The sequence below is a fragment of the Dermacentor variabilis genome, chromosome 3 (genome assembly GCF_050947875.1).
Source record: "Dermacentor variabilis isolate Ectoservices chromosome 3, ASM5094787v1, whole genome shotgun sequence".
Lineage (NCBI taxonomy): Eukaryota > Metazoa > Arthropoda > Arachnida > Ixodida > Ixodidae > Dermacentor > Dermacentor variabilis.
In genome coordinates, this window is record NC_134570.1 from 108,748,961 (window position 1) to 108,770,182 (window position 21,222).

At 46.3% G+C, this 21,222-nt stretch overlaps 1 protein-coding gene across 5 annotated transcripts in view; it reads left to right on the forward strand.

Annotated features, from left to right (window-relative positions):
* The window catches only part of LOC142576166 (aromatic-L-amino-acid decarboxylase-like), a 147,417-nt gene that overhangs the window by 93,361 nt on the left and 32,834 nt on the right, over positions 1-21,222 (forward strand). The window contains exon 1 of one of the 5 annotated variants that reach the window (XM_075686144.1): positions 863-984. The exons of the other annotated variants lie outside the window; for them this stretch is intronic. Coding sequence (XP_075542259.1) covers positions 897-984 — 88 coding nt within the window. The 5' untranslated portion in view covers positions 863-896. Of the gene's footprint in view, positions 1-862; positions 985-21,222 lie in introns of those variants that run through there. 5 annotated transcript variants of the gene reach the window in all.

A 21,222-nucleotide genomic window follows, 5' to 3' on the forward strand; every position in this document is an offset into this window, starting at 1 on the left:
GCTCATTATTATCACCGTGTTTTCTACAACCCCACAATTCTCATCCCATCCGCCACTGCAGGTACGTGCCGCGGTTAAGTTGATCATCGCCTTTATATTTATCAGCGCTCATAATAAAGTTATGTACAGTCTTTGATGTATTACGTGATAGTGAGGGCGCTTGGGCGATGGCAAATTATCGGAAGGATATAGTGTACGGAATGTGCGACAGCGACAGTATGGCGTGTATTCGATGCGGCAACACATCGCATAAGTGCAGACGTTACAGTTTACGGGTCCGCGGAAGCAAGGTCGTTGTCGGTGAGTCGGTCCATCGCGCAACCAGCTTTTCTGGCGGGCAGCCTGCATCCACTGGCGGCCTACAGAGGTGTAAATTAGTCCTGACCAAGGACGACGCAGCGAATCAGATGGGTCCTCGTTTTCCTTTGCGCGTTTCGCGGGCAACTCAAGAAGTGAAGCTAACCGCCGAAGCTTACGAACCACACCTTACGTAACGCGGACGAAGCGCAGTGTAATCTGTATCTGTCGATGGCGATTACGAAGCGACCGACGCGGCGCGAACGATGTGAAGAGAGAGGGAGAGGGCCCCACGAGCTGAGGGACGATTACTTGTTTATTTTTTGCCTCATTACCTGTTTAGATCGGATGTCGTCGAGTCTCGGAGAGGAGCCCCCTTATCCGAATCGCACGTGGCTGTCCACTCGGAGCCGCGATCCGCGGTGTATTCGTTCTCGGCGTGGGAGGAGAGGTTGCTGCCTCTATCGGCTGCCTTCGCGCGCGCATATCGGCTCCTGGGAAGGAGGAGCACCTGCGATTATCTGAGGGGCAAAAACCTCGCGTCCGCCTGCGCGCGGTCTCAGCTGTCTCCGGGTGACGCCAGCGCACGTGCTAGCGCCATGAAGCCCCTGGAGCTCCTCTTCAACCGGCTGCACTGCCTGATCAAGATCGACGCCCGAAATGAGGAGGCACCGCCGGACGTTCTCGGTGAGCCGAAGCCCGCCGCGAGTTCGCAGCGGGCTGCTTGAGTCGGCAACGGTCGTCTTTTCAGCCACAGAGACAGTTATACGTACCACGTCCCACCCTCACAATCCTTGCCGTAACGGCTGCGTCAGAACAGCCTGCTCTGGCACCCATAAACTTAAGATCCGGTCACTCCAGTTTGAGGAGCAACATAAATCGTTCCTACGTTTGTCACGCTCGTATCAAAATCGGCTTATTCCGTAGCTCCAAAAAAGGCCCCCAACAATCTCGAGACACCGTAAGGATTTCGCTGCTTCCAGTGAATTGCTCCAACACCATGCACCCCTACTCACGACCTGGCAACCCCTGTCTTACGACGCATGGGTGTTTGCAGAAGTAACGCTCAAGCTGGGTCCTCTTTTGAAGGCCGCTGTGCACTGCTCGTTCAAAGGGAACACCCGCAGATATGACTGACATTTTCGTGTGGATCCCAACATGCAAGTTCATGAATATTCCTCCACGTTGCGGGTTTCCTAATGACTCACTTGTTCAATAAATGTTTTAGCGCTTCAAGTTCGCGATTAACTGGCCCTTGCGCAGCAGCCACATGCTGAAATTTTGGTCGGCTCATACGGTGAGGCAAAAGACACGGGAAGGCGCTAGCGCCATACTTCGATCCCGGGACCAGAGCGGCAGTTTCTTGAAGGGCGCTGCTTTATGGCTGAGGAACCAGTTCGCAGCTAGACGTGTGCTACTTCCGCTGCATTCCAACAGTCGCTCTCATCGCATTAGTACTGCTTTGTGCAACGATGCTCATTGGCGACACGAGCGACGTAACAGTACTCTCTGGTGCTCCGTAGAGAAACTAGTCATCGTGTGCTGCATGTGCATGAATCTTTTGTAAGGATCGCACTGCGCCATATCACTGGATTCTTCTTGCAAGGCAGAGTGCGCACAGCATATTATTCCGACCTTTTAGCGGCCCTGCAAAAAGGAGAGTCAATGTGTGTTGCTTTAGAGCTTGTTGTCACGCCATGAACTGTAAAAACTAATCTCCAGGGTGTCCTTTGGTGGAAACGATATGAAGCTTAGCGAGAGAGGGAGAGAAGTATGGCAACAGACTGTCCAGTTTATCGTCAGAAGCATTCTTCACAGTGACAGAACATGTGTGCAACAAGACCGCAGGGCAAAGTGAGTGAGTGAGTGAGTGAGTGAGTGAGTGAGTGAGTGAGTGAGTGAGTGAGTGAGTGAGTGAGTGAGTGAGTGAGTGAGTGAGTGAGTGAGTGAGTGAGTGAGTGAGTGAGTGAGTGAGTGAGTGAGTGAGTGAGTGAGTGAGTGAGTGAGTGAGTGAGTGAGTGAGTGAGTGAGTGAGTGAGTGAGTGAGACAACTTTATTCGGTCCGCGATATACGCGAGTAAACAACGTCACCTAAACGTCACTGAACGTCACCACTAAACTGAACGCTCACTCGGCGACCATCAGGTGAAACCTGACGGCAAAGTGAGAAATTCTCGCTAGCAGCAACTTTTTCTACGGTACATGCACCCACTGTGCGCAATTTCATCTGCAGAAGCTAAGGCGCGCATTTAACTTAAAGCTTATTTTACTTCTTGCTCTAAATGAGCTCGTCAAACATTCCTCACTGCACTGAATCTAACATGTACTGCCTGGGCCCACCCTCGGACGTAAATATGGCGCTTGGCTAAAGTGGGCGTTATAACGTCAGTTCCTTCGTGCAGACATGATCGAAGTCGCGCCGGTACTAGACTTTCGATGAGGACATCTCTCTTGTCAGTGCATGTTCGCGGGATCATGGCAAGTAAAAGCGACGTACCGATTTCACTGGATCCATCCTACTTCCGCCCAAAATTGAAGCTCCATAGATAGAAGCCCTCAACAAAAAACACCAAAACTTCCACTGTGTAGCCCACGCCAAATGTGTCTTTCGCATGGCAGGTGCCAACTGACTCGACCAACTCAAACATTTCAAGGTTAACATGATATCCATCTCTTGGGTTGACGTTACTGAAGCTTGGTGGTTAAGACGATGTTGTATTTGTTGGCGACTACAGCGACGACAGTGTTATCACTGTTATTGGCAGCCACTGCCCTCGAAAATCTAACGAAAATTCTTGTTACGAGGCTAAACGGCCCTTTCACATAGCAGATGCCAATCTACTCAACCAACTCAAATATTTCAAGTTTAACATGTCTAGGGTCGACGACACTGGCGCTTGGTGGTTATGACGATGTTGTATCTGTTGGCAACTATAACGACGGCAGTTTTATCGCCGTTATTGACGACCACTTCCCGTGGAAATGTAATGAAACTTCTTGATACTAGAGAAATAAGCGCAGCAATGCTCCACGACAAAGACTTCTTGGGAACAGATTTCATGAAAAGCTCATAGTCCTTCTGTTTGAGTCTGTTTCTCATTATGCTCAAGTTGGTCGTATCTTCGCGATCTAGATGCCAATATTTTGTTGCGTCAATAACGGCCTTGTGATCAACCATCTTGCGTCACAATCCCTTAAACAAATACAGTCGACATACATACGCGTTTAGTGTACACCACAGCGACCGAAGGCAAAGCTGGTGTGCGTTCATGTCTCATTCAAACGCGTGTTCTCTGACCTCTTTATCGGAACGAGTCAACAGCGATATCCGACGTCCTTAGACGAGTGCCGAACAACCCAGTGAAAGGAGCTGCCTTGTTCGTATCCACATTTTTCTTTCCTTCTTTTTTTTTTCTGCTGGTTTGCTGCGCCCCGATTGTCAGGCTACTTAAGCTCGAGCAACTCCTCGTGAGGGACATGTTGCCAGACAGCCTTGAAGCAAAACATTGTGGACAAATCCTACATTATATACTCGCACCAGGTTACGACATGCCATGACGGTAGGCGCTTGCGCAAAAACTGCAGAACGAAGACAGGAGACGACAAACACAAGCGCAATCTTTCGGCTGAATCGCATTCGCAAAATCAGGGCGAAGTTACACACACAGACGATGTATGACGTGCATCTGGGCGGTGTAAAGAAAGAAAAATGAATCTTTAAACAAACAAGTAGAATATCAAACCAGTGAAACCATTGAATATTAATTCATTAAGCAAAGAAATCATTGAGGTGGTACAAATTAATCGCCCGGTGTTTAAATGTGTCACTGCGGCTTCGATAGGGCGCTCCAAAAAGATCTGGATTAATTACGGCACAATCCACGGTAAGGAAATAAACTATAGCATAGACTCTTCGGTGCGTGTCGTAAGTGTCGCCATCTTTATATTCCACTTGTTTGTTTAAAGATTCCTTGTTGTTGTTTTCATCCACCAGATGAACGTCATACATCGTCTGCGTGCATAACTTCACCCTTTTCACCAACAAAATTCAGTTGAAAGTTCACGCTTTTGTTTGCCAAGTCTTCTTTCTCTAGTTTTTGCTATAAATCCTACAGTCATGGAATACTGCCAACTCACCCAAACCAGTAACCTACTCCAACATGAGTTCATAAATGTTCACAACGGATGTTCAGCGGCAACTTCAAGCGTTTTTGCAGAAATTCGTGTACTCTTTATCAGTGTTCCTACTATGAAAGCCTTCACTTACATCCACACTGATACGCGAGAACCAATATTCACGCACACCTGCCCCGTTACATAGTCTCAGTTACATAGTCTAAAGAACACGCATTTCTTCACGACACTCATATCAAAACGTCTGTCGAACTGTGCCTATTCTTCTTCGTACAGTTCGAAGTACATTTTCGCTGTTTCTCCAAAGTTATCGCGTGGGAGCCAGCAGACACCATAGAAGACACCAAAGTAACACCAAAAAGTAACACGCAAGCTGACCTGAGACGTCGTCATTAAATCAATAATTTGGTCAACTCGCTTGGGCGTCACATTTACGAATGCTTATTCATTCCTCCTTGGAATACCCGACAGCTCCACGTGCAATTCTTGCGGGTGTGACGACAAAATAGGGCCCCTTCTTTGTCATTGCCCATCCTTCAACGGTCAACGATGTGCTCTGCGAGACAGTCTCAGCCGCTTCGATGGCAGACGGCTCTCGGAATAAAAAAAATCCTGGGATCTCGTTCGAAGCACTTCAGTTATATTGCACTTTTTTGAAGCCGGGTGGAGAGTAAGATTGCCTGTGAATCTCAGTGAACATTCAAATGCGATCGCACGGAATTCCTTTTATTTTTTATTCTTCCTCCTACCATTCCCGACTACCTAGTGTATCGTAGCCAAGCAGGCACTGCTTTGGTTAACTTGCCTGCCTTTCTTCCGTCTCTCCCTCGGGTCAGTGACTGTAACTTACTTTTCTGTGTGTGTATTACCAGAAGAACTTTCGCCAAGCGCTACGCTATACGAAAATGAGCAAGAGTATGCGCGCGCATCCAAGGCGTGTATCAGTGTCGAGTAGGATCTGTTTTTTAGTGCGCCATGGTGCGTATTTTTTTCGATAGCAATTGGTATTGACACTCTATGCGCATTTCTGCCGTCGCCGTGAAGTTCCGTATAAAGTCCAAGGTCCACGCGCCATGTGTGCGAGTGAACGTGTGCGAGGGTGAGTCCACTATCGCAGCTCAATGTCGCGCACGCAAGCGAGGAAAGCAGGGACGAAGCGCGCCGTCTTCCGTCGCGCGCGAGGCTCCGAGGGGAGCGTAGGGAGGGGGGAGGGGCGCGTTCTACTCCGGGCGGCGTGGGCGGCTGCACGTGCACGCGCCCGGACCGCTGTATCTTGTAAGCCGTTTGCGACAGGGACAGAGCCCACCACGCGCTGTGTTTTCGAGGCCTAGTTAGCGTTGGTGCGAGACGCAGCACGAAGGTCAGTTCGCTCGCTGCTGCTGCCGCGCTTCCTCGCTCCAGCGTTTTGACAGCGGGTTTCCGCGGTCATCGAGTAAGATGTGTTCGTATTTGCTTGCGCGCGCGTGACACCATGCTTGTTGATTTAGTTAGTATGCCCATGTTTGCCAAGTTTGTACGGCCAACAAAACTACCGCCCTTATTTCGTATAGCTAGCTGTCCACTAATTTGCTATTGCCATCGATGATTCGCGTTTCGGGCGAATCGGCGACTTTTGTATTCGTAATGACACAGCAGTACTCACCCGATTTGAGCAAACGCGCAAGATCTAGCCGATGACCACTGCGGTACTCTGTATTGCAAGTGGCCTGAATTCGATGCCCTGTGGAACCAGTTAATTTAATTTTATTCTTGAACGATGTATGGCTAACTCATGTCGTGTGTTGAAGTTTATTTATTTATTTATTTATTTATTTATTTATTTATTTATTTACGCAATGAACATTCTACACAGGCCCATACAAAGAGATAAAGCTTGATTGTGTTCTCGATGGGGTCCAGGGGTGGCGGGGTTGGGAGACTACCCCCCAGTCCCCCTTCTTCCTCAGACGGCGGCCAGTCCTTGCTTTCTGGTGGCGCCTACAAGCATACTGAAGTCGTAATATGTACATAAGTAGCAAACAGGTTTTAGGTGTATGTATAGTAATAAAACAAATGTTCAAAAACAGCTGATTACATAAAGCGTCACAAAATTGTCTTTGGGAGCCGATTATGGCAGTGTTCCCGGAAAGGCCGTTCCTGTCACTGGCTTCTCTGTAAAAAAATGATGCTGTATGCTGAAAATTTTGGCTTAAGGGCTCGTGGGCGGGAAACTTGAAAGGGATGACCAATGCAATTACAGTGTCCCAGCTAAGTTTATACAGAGTTTAAAAATATGCGAATGCCACTTATCTGGACAAAACCAAGGTAATGTTGTTTGCCGTCGCTTGGAGATACTCAGATTATTTTTTTTCATTCGACCTAATTACATAATTAGTCCTAATTAATTATTCAGCTTCTCAAATATTATAGTTAGATGAAAAGTGTCAATGAGAAAATTGTAGAGCAACATGAAAAACTCCCGATAGAGCTTTCTGTTGCTGAATACCTGCTAGATAAAAGTGTTTTTCCGAGCGTGAAAGAAGCCTGCGAATACACGCAAAGTGCCTCGAGCGGCCAGTCGTGCGGCAATTTTGCGTGCATTTGCAGGCTTCATTCACACTCGGAGAAACACCTTTAACGTAGCACGTGTTGAGCAACAGAAAGCTGTATCGGGAGTTTTTCATGTTGCTCTACAATTTTCTCATTGACACTTTTCATCTAACTATAATATTTGAGAAGTTGATTAATGAATTAGAATTAATTATGCAATTAGATAGAACGACAAAGATAATCTGAGTAGCTCCAAGCGACGGCAGACAACCACAACCTTGGTTCTGTCCAGCTACGTGGGATTCGCCTATTTATAAACTCTGGCTAAAGTTAGCTGGGGCACCCTCTACATGCGTGACGGGGGTGTGCGCGCGATAAGGGGTGACGAGTGACAGAACTCGTGGAGCAGCGCCAGACTAGTAGCGCGACGACGATGGAAAAGAAGGGGGAGGTCTGACTGTGGTTTTAGTGACGCAACGCTGATACGAAAAAACGAAGGGTAGACGAATCTCGCGGCACGGTTTTGAACCGACTGAAGTGCAATCATTAGGTATGTTTGATGTGGATCCCAAATGGCAGGTGCGCACTCCAGATCACTTCTTCCAAGCGGTGTGTGCGCGACCAATTTTACGTGTGGCGATGCACGCCGCCGCAAATGTCGTTTTGGGAACGCGCGAATTTGGTTAGCTGATGAAAATTATACTATTAACGTGTGGACGCCAAGTTACTATACAGAAGGTGACACCGAGACATCCAAAGGAGTTGACTAGTTCCACAGTGACATTTGCGATTGTGTAAGAAAAGGAAAGAGGACAATGGCGACGAGTAAATGACGCAGCTTTGCATTCAATAAGGTTGGGCGTCGTTAGCCAGTGTTCACTCCCTCCCTGTACGTGATTAAGATCAGTTTGAAGGGCCAATTGGTCAGACACATTAGTGATAGAGTGTTAGATACACAATCATCGGCGAACATACGAGTAGAACAAAAAAGGTGCAGCGGTAGATAGTTAATATAAATTAGGAAAAAAGGGGGACCAATAACAGAACATTGTTGGACGTCCGATGTTGCCGGAAGGGAATTATATGTTTGATAACCTATAACAACAGGTTGGAAGCATCTGGTTAATAATGATGTTATCCAATTTAGTACATTAGGGTGTAATTTTAACTGAGAGAGCTTTTAACATTAGACGTTTGTGTGGTACCTCATCGCAGGCTTTCGCGTAGTCCAGAAAAATGGAATCGGTTTGGAGGTTGTGATCAAGATTGGTATGTCTGTCATGCACGAAAATGGCGGGTTGCGTTTCCCAAGTACAAACCCTTGCGAAAGCCATGCTGTGATGGATAAAAAAAAATTATTTGAATCTATAAAGTTGACTATTTGAGAGTAAATACCATGTGCCACGATTTTTGTATGGTTTGACTCATATGTATGTTGGCATCCAGTCTGCTTTATTGTGTTCATCTGAACAACCTGATTTTTCTCTATGAGCTTACAGTGCACTACACGATCATAAGCCCTCGAAAAATCGATAAATACGGCACTAGCTTTAAACATGGAAGTAATTACTATGCGAAATCGCGTGTTATCTCTGACGCGTTATAGTAGACAACACTTTTCTAAAACCTCTTTGCATAGTATATAACAAGTTAATTTCTTTTAACTATACGTCGTGACTGCTTTACATACTACGGGCTGCAATTAATTTGCAACAATAACTTGTCAGCGATATAGGTCTGTATGTTTCGACGTGTAGTCTTCTTTACGGACGTGGCTTACTTTGGCGCGTCGCCAGTCCGCAAGGAGAGTAGCTGTATTTAACGATTCGGAGAATATAATCTGAAAAGAGGGAGAGCATATGATTTCAGAAATACGGTTGATATATTATCGCGCCCGGCGCTTTCTTGGTGTCTAGAGCAGGTTCAGAATTCTCGACTCTGCTTCATGATTTCACCTGTCCGTTCGCGTCAGCATAGGCCATCCGCGTACTATAGGTCGGCAGGCTCGTGCGGGCAGATTAGAAATAGGGATTTAATGTATTTGCAACAGCGCGCATTGCTTTTACGACGACCTAACCAGAAACTTTTATTTTACTGATCAAGCCTTCTGGTTTCGATATGCAGCGCCCTAGGATTTGCAGCTTACTCCTTACGAAATTTGTTAAAGTATTTAAAAAGTAATTCCCTTTTGCAGCTTTCGCTTATGACTTCAATTTGCGCGTGAAATCTTATCTCTGCGGAATTGATTTTTTTTTCTTTGACGTGTTCTCGCTTTTCATTCTGGGTGAATTACGCTCCGAGTGATCGACGGTATTTTCCACTCTGTTACCTTCAGTTTTGTCGGTATACAGTTGTTTATACAATGCAGAAACCCCTTTTAGCTTTAACCAAGGACCGTTAACGCCTCTGCGAGAATGAGGTGAGAAACCATCCAAGATTCCTTCTACGTAGTCGATCACACTCACATCACTAGCTCGGCTATAATAATTGAAAACGATTCGTGACGGTTTGGTCTTGTGGCTAGCACTCATATTTAAAGTGCAACTATTCAAAGTGGTAAAGCTAGCATCTCCTCATCCAAAATACCTACTTCAATACGAATATGTGGCGTTATAGACTGCAATAGTAAAAAAAAAAAGAGTATGCACTGAGCAAGCATTTCTTTGAATACGCTTAGGTTCTTAAACAATCTGTGATAAAAAACTCTAAACGTTATATTAAGCAGGTGCTTACAGTTTTTAACTCTCTATTACCGATAGTCAACTTATCCCGGTCTCCAAGTAACGTAATATCACCCCTTAACAACAGCTTTGTACATTTATTGATTTTGCTTTGTATAAGGGATGACGAGAGGTCATTGACGCCACACAGTGCCTTTCGCGTTGTGCAACCTCTTTTCTTTGCTGCTCTAAACAGCAGTAATGGCACGCAGACATGTGCTAACGTGCTTTCATTAATAGGAAAACCTAGGAAGAACTCGCGCTGTTTGGCTCATGTCAACTTCTTTGAGCACGCTGAATCATTAATAATAACATGAATAACAGTGACGAAAACAATGTTCGCGCTTCGTCCTCTGTACTTGTACGTGTTTCTGTCACTGCTAATCGTGTTCTGATTAAGAATCGGCGCTATTTAAAAAATTTTCAGCGACAGCCATGACTTTAACAACTTTTCTCCTTGGTTGATTCCAACGAGACCTATAGGTCTTATTCAGATTGGCCGCACGTCAACAGTCGTTGTGATGCATTGTATTAGAAAGCTAGTTTATGCGTTTACTTTCTCAGAAAACGGTCGCCGTAACGCGGGTCTCCAGAGAAAAGAGACCGTCTGAACACTTCTCCAGTGGCTGCCTCGCTTTTCCTTACCTTTTTTTTTCTGCTAGCGTTAAAAAAAAATTCCGACCTTTGCTTGGAGATACGTATCAGTACAGTAATCGCGTCGTTACACAGTTCCTGGCTCTTCCAAGTAAACAAGCAATCGAACGAGCCCTGTGGTCGAGTTTGGTCCGAGCGGAAGAAACCCTTCACGCATCCTCGAAAGAAGACGATAATCGCTAAAAATTGGTTTTCTTTAAGCTCGAGGGAAGATTACTCCGCACCGCCAGCGTGTTGACAGGGGACACTGACGAAACCGCGGCCACTCGCGGCAAGAAAGTCACGTGAACGCGAGTCCTCGAAGTCCACGTACGACCAAGCCAAGGTGAAGCGTCCTGGGCAAACACGTGGACCGAAACTGACGATACTCGCCTGAGGCGCCTTCGCCAAACAGAAGGCCATTTGTCGGGGGATACATTTTTATTTTTTCCTGAATATCAGTTTAAAAAAGGGAGCCTCCTCCTTATCATACATGAGTGCTGTTGCGTTATTGCCGATAAGCCGAGAGCCTCTCACTGCAGCTTCGAGCGTGCTTCGTACGCACCATCCAGCCCGGAAGCGAACGACGAGTGCGTCCTCCGGTGCGCGTTCTTTTGTCTATAGCGGAGCACGCGTTATCTTTCGTCATCGTGTCAGGTCGCAGTAGTACGGCACTTTCTTTCATATCCCCGAAATAGGGCTTTCGTTAGCGTCCCGCTACGCTTCTTTCGCAGTGCTAGATATTGTTCCAAGTTCAAATACGGTTGGTAACCGCTTTGCAGGATCATTCCCTCACAATCAGGCGAATAGAGGTACCGGATTAAACTTTGCGAATAGTCGTTAGAATACGTGTAGGTAGTGTGCAGACGCTTGAGGCGCCATAACGCGCCATTGTAGGGCTGTTCTGCTAACGACTTCTGATACCCTTAGGCTGTGTTTGGTGAAATCTTGAAGCTGGTTATTGATTATAGAATTTGCAAGTAACTTAAGCATGGTCGGGCGAACTGTGGTAAGTATAACCTCTGGTTACGTCCCACCCCTCGCGTCATAGGTAGAAGGTTATGTTCAATAAAGTATTTACGGCAAATGTTCTCTGGCAGGGCAGCAGATATATAAATATGAAATGTTGAGCAAGTAATCAGATTAAATTGCAGTGAATTTTGAATGCTCTTATCGACTCCTTAAAATGTGAGCTATATGAGTATATAATTGAAAAATCGAAGACAATAGAAGAGCCGAATATTGCCTGCATTGGGGAAACATGCTTTCATCTGCTTTTCCTCCATGTATTCTCGTGATAGTTTGCGTAGAACTGTTAAGGCTTTCTTATTAATACTGGGCGACAAGAAAACTTAAGCATCTGAATAATGTTCACGGGGTACGCTGCACACCGACATGAAACGGAACACTTGAACTTTATGTAAACAGCGATTTCTGCTACTTTGTAAGCCAGAACGTCGCTTACTGCTACTTGGTATGTAGTTCTGCACGTTAGCCCCATCTTGGAGTTCCTTCTTAGCCCAGGGACAAGAAAAATTACTGGCTTTTAACACAAATCTTCGGTTACTTTTCATTGTTTAAAAAAATTATATTAGAGGGTTTTACGTGCCAAAACCACTTTTATGATTATGAGGCACGCCGTAGTGGAGGACTCCGGAAATTTTGACCATCAGGGCTTTTTTAATGTGCACCTAAAGCTAAGTACACGGGTATTTTCGCATTTCGCCCACGTCGAAATGCGGCCACCGTGTCTTTTCATAGTGTGGCACCATGTAACTGTACTGCACGCTGCCAAGGATCACTTGAAATAACAGTTGTTCAAGGCCATCGCCCGTCACACTTTTCAAAGCTCGCGAATTAAGTGGTTATCGAGTCGTAATCTCGTTACGGCTGACACGATGATAGACTTTAGGGCATCCCGACAATGTCTCGCGGGGATCGCAAAGTACCGAGCCACCACAGTTGCAGCCCATTCTGCTAAAATTCACTGCAATTTAATCTGATTACTTGCTCAACATTTCATATTTATATATCTGCTGCGCTGCCAGAGAACATTTGCCGTAAATACTTTATTGAACATAATCTTCTATCTACGACGCGAGGGGTGGGACGTAACCAGAGGTTATACTTACCACAGTTCGCCCGCCCATGCTCAAGTTACTTGCAAATTCTATAATCAATAACCAGCTTTGAGATTTCACCAAACACAGCCTAAGGGTATCAGAAGTCGTTAGCAGAACAGCCCTACAATGGCGGCGTTATGGCGCCTCAAGCGTCCGCATACTACCTACACGTATGCTGCAAGGATTTCGACTTCGAGGCAGCTGCGCAGTTCTCGCGATTGCCTGTAGCGCCGGTTTGTGCCGGTCGCAGTATACTTTCTCGAAGACCGCGCGGGTCCTGCGGGAGGAAAAAATGGCAGTCGACGGCTCGCACGCGGACAGTGCTTAGCCTTGCAAAACTTCTCGGCGCGCGAAGCTCGACAAACCGAAGGGCGCATCAATTCGAGGTCGCACCTTTTATCACCGCTACACACCGCAAGTAATTCGCAAGGATCTAGCCCGAGCGCTGATAAAATACGATTCCCTGAAGAGATACGGTCTGCCGCGTTACCGGATTTCTCCAGCACCTGGAGAAATTCAGTAGCACCGTGCGAGGAGCAACGCCTGGCAGGCAAACGTTTAACAAGGGCGTCTCGTCTATCAGCGCTGCAAGAAGCTCTTGAAAGGCTAACGATATGGACAGAGAGGCAAAGCAAGCAAACGAAAAAAAAAATCTGCCGTTTTTTTTCCGATAAGCCGTGTATTCGTGGATGATGCCCAATGAACTGCTCGAAGTGTGAAGAGTGACAATGCGTTGGCCTTTTGTCACTCGCGAGTTCCTCGGCAGAACACAGTGACATTACTTCGTTTTGTTTTTTTCTTTGCCTCGAACGCTTATAGCGAGAATATCTTGTTTCTTGGGCTGCTAGGCAGCAGATATCTCTTCAAGTTCTTCGTGTTGCCGCGGTCTTTCGTGTTCTTTCCGTAGTTCCGAAGAGTAACTCTGATGACGTGCTGACGGCACGGTCGCTTGCCGACGCCGAATGTAACTAGAACATGTTACACTGTATCGTCGCTTATATATCTTTGCGTCCGCACCGCCGACGCGCCTTACTTTGATATTGTTGTCTGTAGGAGGAGGAGGAGGAGGAGGAGGAGGAGGAGGAGGAGGAGGAAGCAACTTTATTTGTCAATTCTGTCTGGGGGAAAGCAGCCATCACTCGATCATATAAAGTGTGTCCCACGTAACTTGAGCCAAGCTTTAGAGATATTCAAATGCCACGTAGCTGGACAGAGCCAAAGTAATGTTGTTTGCCGTCGCTTGTAGATACTCGGATTATTTTTGTGCATTTCGCCTAATTACACAATAATTATTAATTAATTAATCACCTTCTCCAATGGTATAATTAGATTAAAAGTGTCAACGAGAAAGTTGTAGAGCAACACGAAAAACTCCCGACACAGCTTTTTTGAATTGCTCTGTAAGTGCTATATAAAGGTGTTTTTCCAAGCTGAAAGTAGGCCACGAATACTCGCAAGGTGCCTCGAGCGGGCCAGTCGCGCGATAACTTAGTTCGTTGTTTAAAATCATCTATTCTCTTTTAATGCACCACGCAAACTTGGTGGTACGGTGAAAAGCGCGTGCCACCCACCGTGGTTGCTCCGTGCCTTTGGCGTTGCGCTGCTAAGCACGAGGTCGCGGGATCGAATCCGGGCCACGGCGGGGCATTTTGATGGAGCGAAATGCTAAGACACACGTGTTCTTAGATTTAGGTGTGCTTTAAAGAACCCCAGGTGGTCAAAACAATCCGGAGTTCCCCACTACGGCGGGCCTCATAATCAGATCGGGTGTTTTGGCACGTAAAGCCCCATAATCCTTTTTAAATGTCTAGGCATCCAATTTGCTTCACAAGACATATATGTCTGTATATGTGTACATGTATTTTAATGATACGTATAATGTGCGTAACGGTATATATATATATATATATATATATATATATATATATATATATATATATATATATATATATATATATATATATATATATATATATACGGGTTTCTTCGCTTTTAAGAGCGCAGCTCTTAGGCTGGTGTCGGACGTCGTTTTGGCAAAAACATTTTCGAACTACCCATACCCAGGCCCTCCTTGTAAGCCAGAATTTCGCTCACTGCTACTTGGTATATAGTTCTACAGATTGTACCATCGTGGAGTTCTTTAGTTGTGACGCAAGGCGCTATGTGTCGCAAGGAAGCTACTGAAATAATAGACTGTATCAAGCTAAAATACGCAGAAAAGTTGTAGCGTACGACTAACGCACAAACTACAGACATGATAGCGTCGGATTGTAATTTGACTGTACGAGAAAAGACAATTCTGCTACGCGAAAACTCAAATAAACGCCTTTCCAGCGTTTGTACCATACATGGACCGGCTGCCCAGTTCCTTGTAGTAGCTCCAGATGGCGCTCGCTTCCGCTGGATCGCGGCCCACGCAGGAGGCCGCGTTTCTACTAGAAAGCCCCCCTTCGTGCATAGCGTTCGCGGCCAGCGTTTCCCTGTAAACATTACGATTACATAGGCTCCAGTTGCCGGAAGCGTGAGAAACAGTCAGGGATCTTTGAATGCCATCGCGTTGCGCTCCTAAAAACGCAGTTTAAGCGTCCCCCGTCTTTTTCTTCCACAGCTGGCTGCACTGCTGCTCATCATGCCAGCGTTCCCATACTATCCCTCCTTCTACGAAGGCACTGACAGCACTGGCCCACTGCCAGTCGGTGCGCTGCTTTCGGTCTGAAATTCTTTACCTCAGTATATCGCGAAATGAGAACACGTATAGAGCTGCGCTCAAATTTCACATTGGGGAGTATCGTAAAGGTCGAACATTTTTTGTCCAAATTTTATTGGGTTTTCTTCTTTTTGCTATCTGTATTTCTGTAACAGTTTGTATGTTGCCTGTCGCGCCATGCCATTGAAGCTCATTGCCGGTATGGCAGGCCTGATAAATGTAATTTTTTTCTAAATGTAATAAAGGAATTATTATTATTATTATTATTATTATTATTATTATTATTATTATTATTATTATTATTATTATTATTATTATTATTATTATTATTATTATTATTATTATTATTATTATTATTATACAGGCAGGTAGGCAATTAAAATGAGGCAGTAAAAGTTATGTCTTAAATATAAACACTTGTCAAGATTGCTTGGCTGTCGGGTCCAGTGAGATCTCCCGCGCAATTTATAGTAAACACTCAGAAAAGGCCTACTCTTCGAACCTTTGTGTATCTTTTGCGTCCAGGCTCGTGTAAGTCACTTTCTATATAGACACCGCTCTGCAAGGACAGTTTCACTGTTTTCAAGCGACAACCTCAAATGCTCTTCACACCAGTTAGGCGCAGTACGAATAACTATGACGACTTTCGAAATTTATCGGTCTGTTTGTCCATCGCACACTCGAACTCAACACCACCGTCTGAAGAGGTACTCAAGAATTTTGTGCACAACATCATCTTGCCGTGCTATTGCGCTTCGTCTTCGACGCTTCTGACCCTGTCAAGAAGGTATGCGGCGCGGTAGCGCTTTTGGCTCAGCGGATAGAATTGTGTAAGATACGCGGACAACGATTCTGGAAACATTTCCCCAGACTCGAGCGCTCCTTAGTACGAGCGTCTCGCCAACTATGCCACCGCGTTCCTCAAGCTGCTGACAATGGCGCGAATTAGAGGACCGCTCGTGTCACGCCTGTGCAGAAGCCAGTAGCGCTATGGGATGGCTCTCCTGCAGCCCGCATGTGTAGAGCAGAACGCTGGCGACGCTTGGCGCATTCGGGGTTCCCCATGGCAGCGTCAGTCGTCCAGGCGAGGCCATACCACTTGGCCCACAGGCTTGGAGCTTATCTGGGAGTTCAGGCCAAGTGCGGCCAAGTATCCCACGTGAAGCCTCGTGAGGTGGAACGTGCGGCCGTGAAAGGCGAGTTGCCTGGAAGCTGTCGGAGCACTGCGACACTATCAGTTACTAGCCTATAGTTCTGTAGATGTGCCGCATTCTCAAGTAGTCCGGCCATTGCTTTTGAGTAGTAAACAAACTAAGGACAGCAGCTGTAATCAGTGAAGCGATGGCCAATAGGACATTCTCAAGTTGTCCGGCCAGTGCTAGTGAGTAGTAAACAAACTAAGGACAGCAGCTGTAATCAGTTGAGCCACGACCGACAAGAATACCTTCGTTTCTGCTAGATGATGACGAGGGCTTCAATTGGTGCCTAAATACGAGACTAGATGCTTCACTGTGGCTGACGAAACAACGTGCACAACTTAAAAACGCCGCAACTTATGTTTCGAATCTATATACAATAGGCTGAAAAATAAAGTATGTTCAAGTACATTCTGAACATGATTCCCAGATCATCAGTTCAATGAGTCAGGAGATTCAACTTGCGTAACAAAATCTTGTTACGCAAATGCTCGCGTAGCGGAGTCTTATCACACAGTCGTGTAACAGCGCATGATAGCGTGTCGTGTCGCGTAACACCGCGATGCGCTGTGACTACGTTTTGTTTTCTGAACGCTGTGTCGTGTCAATTCCGCAGTCATGTGGCTCAGCTCTTTAGGAAGTAGATGTCAAGCTATAAATTCCCATGTCGAGCCGAAGGAACTGCTAAGACAGGCGCAATCTTAACCACAGTAGTAGTAGGCGCGTCTGAAAATAATGTTCGTAAGGAACAACGACAGCTGAAAAACCCTGCTAGAAAAAAGGCCTGCAAGCCGGGGAAGAACCTCTGCCGGTATCTGCGGCAGGGAAGGTACCGGAGAAAGTGTTCTCAGACGACTGCACTTCCATGAATATGTGAGAACAGAAATATCTCGGTCGCACTTATCGGGATAGACACGGCGTTCGAGGCTTATCGCGCCACTCACGCAGTCGCACCGACCACAGGAAGTGGCTGCGGTATTGTACAACACAGAAGTTTGTGTCAGGCACTGTCCTCTTTGGTGGCTGCGGGAGACTCGTACCTGCGCAAAAGTTTCGCCCCCTTTGCATTGTAACTGGCGACACGGGCTCTACTGCTTAAGTGGATAGCCTGTGGAATTATTCGGCCATCCATATCTCTCGGGGTGGATATCAGAATGAATTTGAGTTGCACAGCTGCAGAGAAGTCAGAGAAGGCCTTATCAGCACCTAAAGACACGCAGTGTAGAAGAGCTCGATTGTGAAACTGGCGATTGGAAACGTTTTTTCCACATTACTCCATGGCAACTGCTGGGTGCGGTAGGTGCGCACGCACGGACAAGCACAGCGACACGCACAACGTAACTTTATCAGGATTTAACTTTTGGTATTACTTATTTAACAGGGAAAACGACGGAGCCGGTGCTCCGTTGCCAGTTTTTTTTTTTTTTTACTGCCTATATTGAACAAGACTGTTCATCGCCTGCACAATAGAGGAACGCCACATCACGTCCATTCCCCGTGATATGACGCAGCCTTTTCAACGCGCCTTCGCAGCCGCACGTGCTGTACAGCGCAAGATAGCCATAAAGGTAAAAATTTGGAGGGTAAGAGTGGAACGCCCCGATTGCATTCAAAGACTCCCGACTGCTCCTCAAGCTTCCCGGAAACTGCAGCGTATGTGACCGTTTACTGGGAAACGCTCGCGGCGAGCGCTATGCACGAAGGCGGGCTTTCGGTAAAAACGCCGCCTCTTGCGTGGGCCGCGATGTATGGATGGATGTTATGAGCGTCCCCTTTGGAACGGGGCGGTGAGTTGCGCCTCCAAGCTCTTGCTATGCGCGATGCGGCCGAGGCCAGCGCCATCTGGAAGTGTTTCAAGGAAGCGGGCGCGCCGCTACGTGGAGACGCCGTCGGCGGTCTCTGAATTGTAGAAACGCTGGAAAAGGGATTGTGTTTGAGTTTTCGCGTAACAGAAATATGTTTTCTCGTATAATCAAAGTACAATCCGAAAGCTATCATTTCTGTATGTTTTGTGTAAGTCGTACTTTAGGATTTTTCTACGCATTTTAGCTTGAGAAATACAATTAGTTCAGTAAGTTTCTAGTGCCACATGGAGGGCCTGGGTATCTCTTTTTTTTTTTTTAAAGCCAAACTACGTCCGACGCCGATACCAAATTTCCTGCCGCACGAGCTCGTTAACGCTGTCGCGTTAAACACACAAGCGCTCATGCGGCGGATTCTGACTTGAAGTCTTGCAAGGTCCTTTAAATTGCATTAAATTGGAGGCCACAGTTTCAAAAAACCTTCCCTGCTCTTGTAACTTGTCAATGCTTTTGCTCTGTTTAATGTTGTCTTCTCCGTGCTGAGAGACCGCGATCCAAGAAGCAGGTGATATATGTACTGTGCCATATTTGCCCGACGTCGCGTCAACATTGGCCACTCTTTCTCTGCTGTTATAGGAGTTTGTTTACTTGTCAGGGTTTCGCTGCCCAGGCACCGTGTCCTAAGCTGCACGTATCGAAAGCAACGTTCTTATCGGCTACGACAGCGTCTTCAGTAAACAACCCTGCGGGAATCGAGCCTATAGGCGAATTCCACTGCGTTCGATGAAGGTGTCAGTTTGAACAGAAGAATGTGAAAGATTGTTAAATGTCCGGCGCTTTCTTTTGTGGTTCCTTGGCTTTCAGTACATACTATATTGCAAGAGAAATTCGACATGAAGTTTACGGTGGACCTCCACGGAGCGCCATGCTAGCACATCACAAATAGCGTGCAATTTGAGAATTTTTCTTTTTCTTTCTTTCTTTCTTTCTTTCTTTCTTTCTTTCTTTCTTTCTTTCTTTCTTTCTTTCTTTCTTTCTTTCACCTGTAGGGAAAAATCGACAGAAATAAATCGCCTGATTACTCGTAGCAAAGAATTATTCGCTTTGTTTCTCGTCGTCGGGCCAATCAGAGGCGCTTTGCGCGGCACTTGGGGATTTTCTTGAGTGGCCCTTCAGTTTTTGTTAGCTCCGTTCAGCCTGACACGAGCGAATGAACTTTGCGAATAACAATATCGTGTCGCGCGTATTCGGGAGATCCAGACGCCGCGTCCTCAAGCACCCGTGCGATACGCCCTCCCAGTCGGATCGCCATATGCGTCCGGTCTGTACCCGCAGCCCTCGCCTTCTCGCCTGCGTCCTGAAGAGCAGCTTTCATTACCTGTTTGCACTGCGCAGCTGTAAGCTCCTTTCCAGCCACTACTTGTGAGCAGGAGAGCGTTATCTCTAGAACTTAGGCAAATATGATATACCGGGCGCCTTTGAAGGATCAGGCTTAGTACAGTGAAGCGTTTTGTCTCTGTGTGCATCTAGAAAGCCTTCTTTTTTTTTCCTCGAGCTTTTTTTGCGACGTACGAGATGTTGGCGTCTTTATGTGGCACCGGCTACTCGTCTTCGCATGGAAAACAAAACGAAATTCCAATGAACACTGAATGCACTTTAGCAGCGCGAACGCATAGAAAGTTCTGCCCTATAGTCTATGAAGCCGCAGGAAATAGTGCAGGGGCACGCGCACTAACATGGAAATACATGCATAAACACGCACAGTTCGAGAAAGGAATAACAGTACTTGAAGTTGTCCGCGAAACACACGCAGCTCAGTTTTGCAGATAAGCGGGGTACAATAACACAGCATATCACGAATAACAGTACATGTGCATCTGATAAACTTTCATGATACATGACATGAATATTTAGCATAAGCATACGATATTCGCACTTTCTAGGAAAATTTCCAGAATAACAAGCGTCTTTTTTTTTTTTTCCCCCGCCACCCCGCTGTTGGCCATTGGCCAAGTTTTTTTTTTTTTTCTCACGGTGAATGGTCCACGACTTAGTGTCTTCAGATCTGTCCTCAGCCGCGCGGTTTCCTGTTTTAAGCACTGGAAAAGGAGGGAGTGTACACTCGGCCACAAAAGTTTACGGACCAAGGAATATGAGAAAACGCTTGCTATCTCAGCAGCCTCACAACGGAGCATTGGGTGTTGGTATTTCCGGCTGCTGCTATAGTATATGCGAACTGGCTATTGCTACAGGCTACTCGGAAATTAAACGGTTTACGAGATCCTGTGGTCCGCAAACTTTTGTAGTTGACTGCTCATCGTCGTCTACGTGGCCACAAATGCACTACGGTCTTTGAGTTTTTTTTTTATCCTGCACAAAAAATTCCACGTATGTGCTGTAGCCAGCCGCACACGGTGCAGTAAAGTCTCAAATTTTCTGTTATCGCTCAGATTTGAAGAGATTAACATTCTGCTCTTTTGTTGTGTTCCGCTTGCGTGTTTCAGTGTTACCTTCATTTCAGCAGCGGTGGCAGTGAAACGCACAAAGGACGCACGCTGCTGTGCAAGCACACGTCAGACTGTGTCTGAATTGTATGAATATGATTGACAACGCTGCAGGCCAATCGTTGCGTTATAATTCACTCATGTTGACGACAGCAGAGCATGGTAGTCGTTGTGGTTACAAAGGAGAGGAGGAGAGAAAGCGAGAAGAGAGGAAAGGCAGGAAAGTCTACCAGACGAGCGACATGTTTACTACCCTGTACAGGCGGTAAGGAAAATAGGGAATGGAAATTGGAATGGAAATGGAATGTAATGGAAGTTGGGAGAGAATGAAACCTGCGATTACAAGAACCATGTCACTCATTTGAGGAGTGCGAAGGACTGCGTGGAGAAACACTTGTCTCTCTCAGCACTCTAAGCTGATTCTGACAACTCTGCGGTTGAAGGACCACTCTACGCAAAATTAAAACAAGGAAGTGCACAGCCTTTTCGAAATGTCACCGACCAGAATGAACGTGCACGTCATGGCCAGCAGCTTTTCCAAGCTCGCTGCACGCTGTCGCGCTACCTACTTGCGACA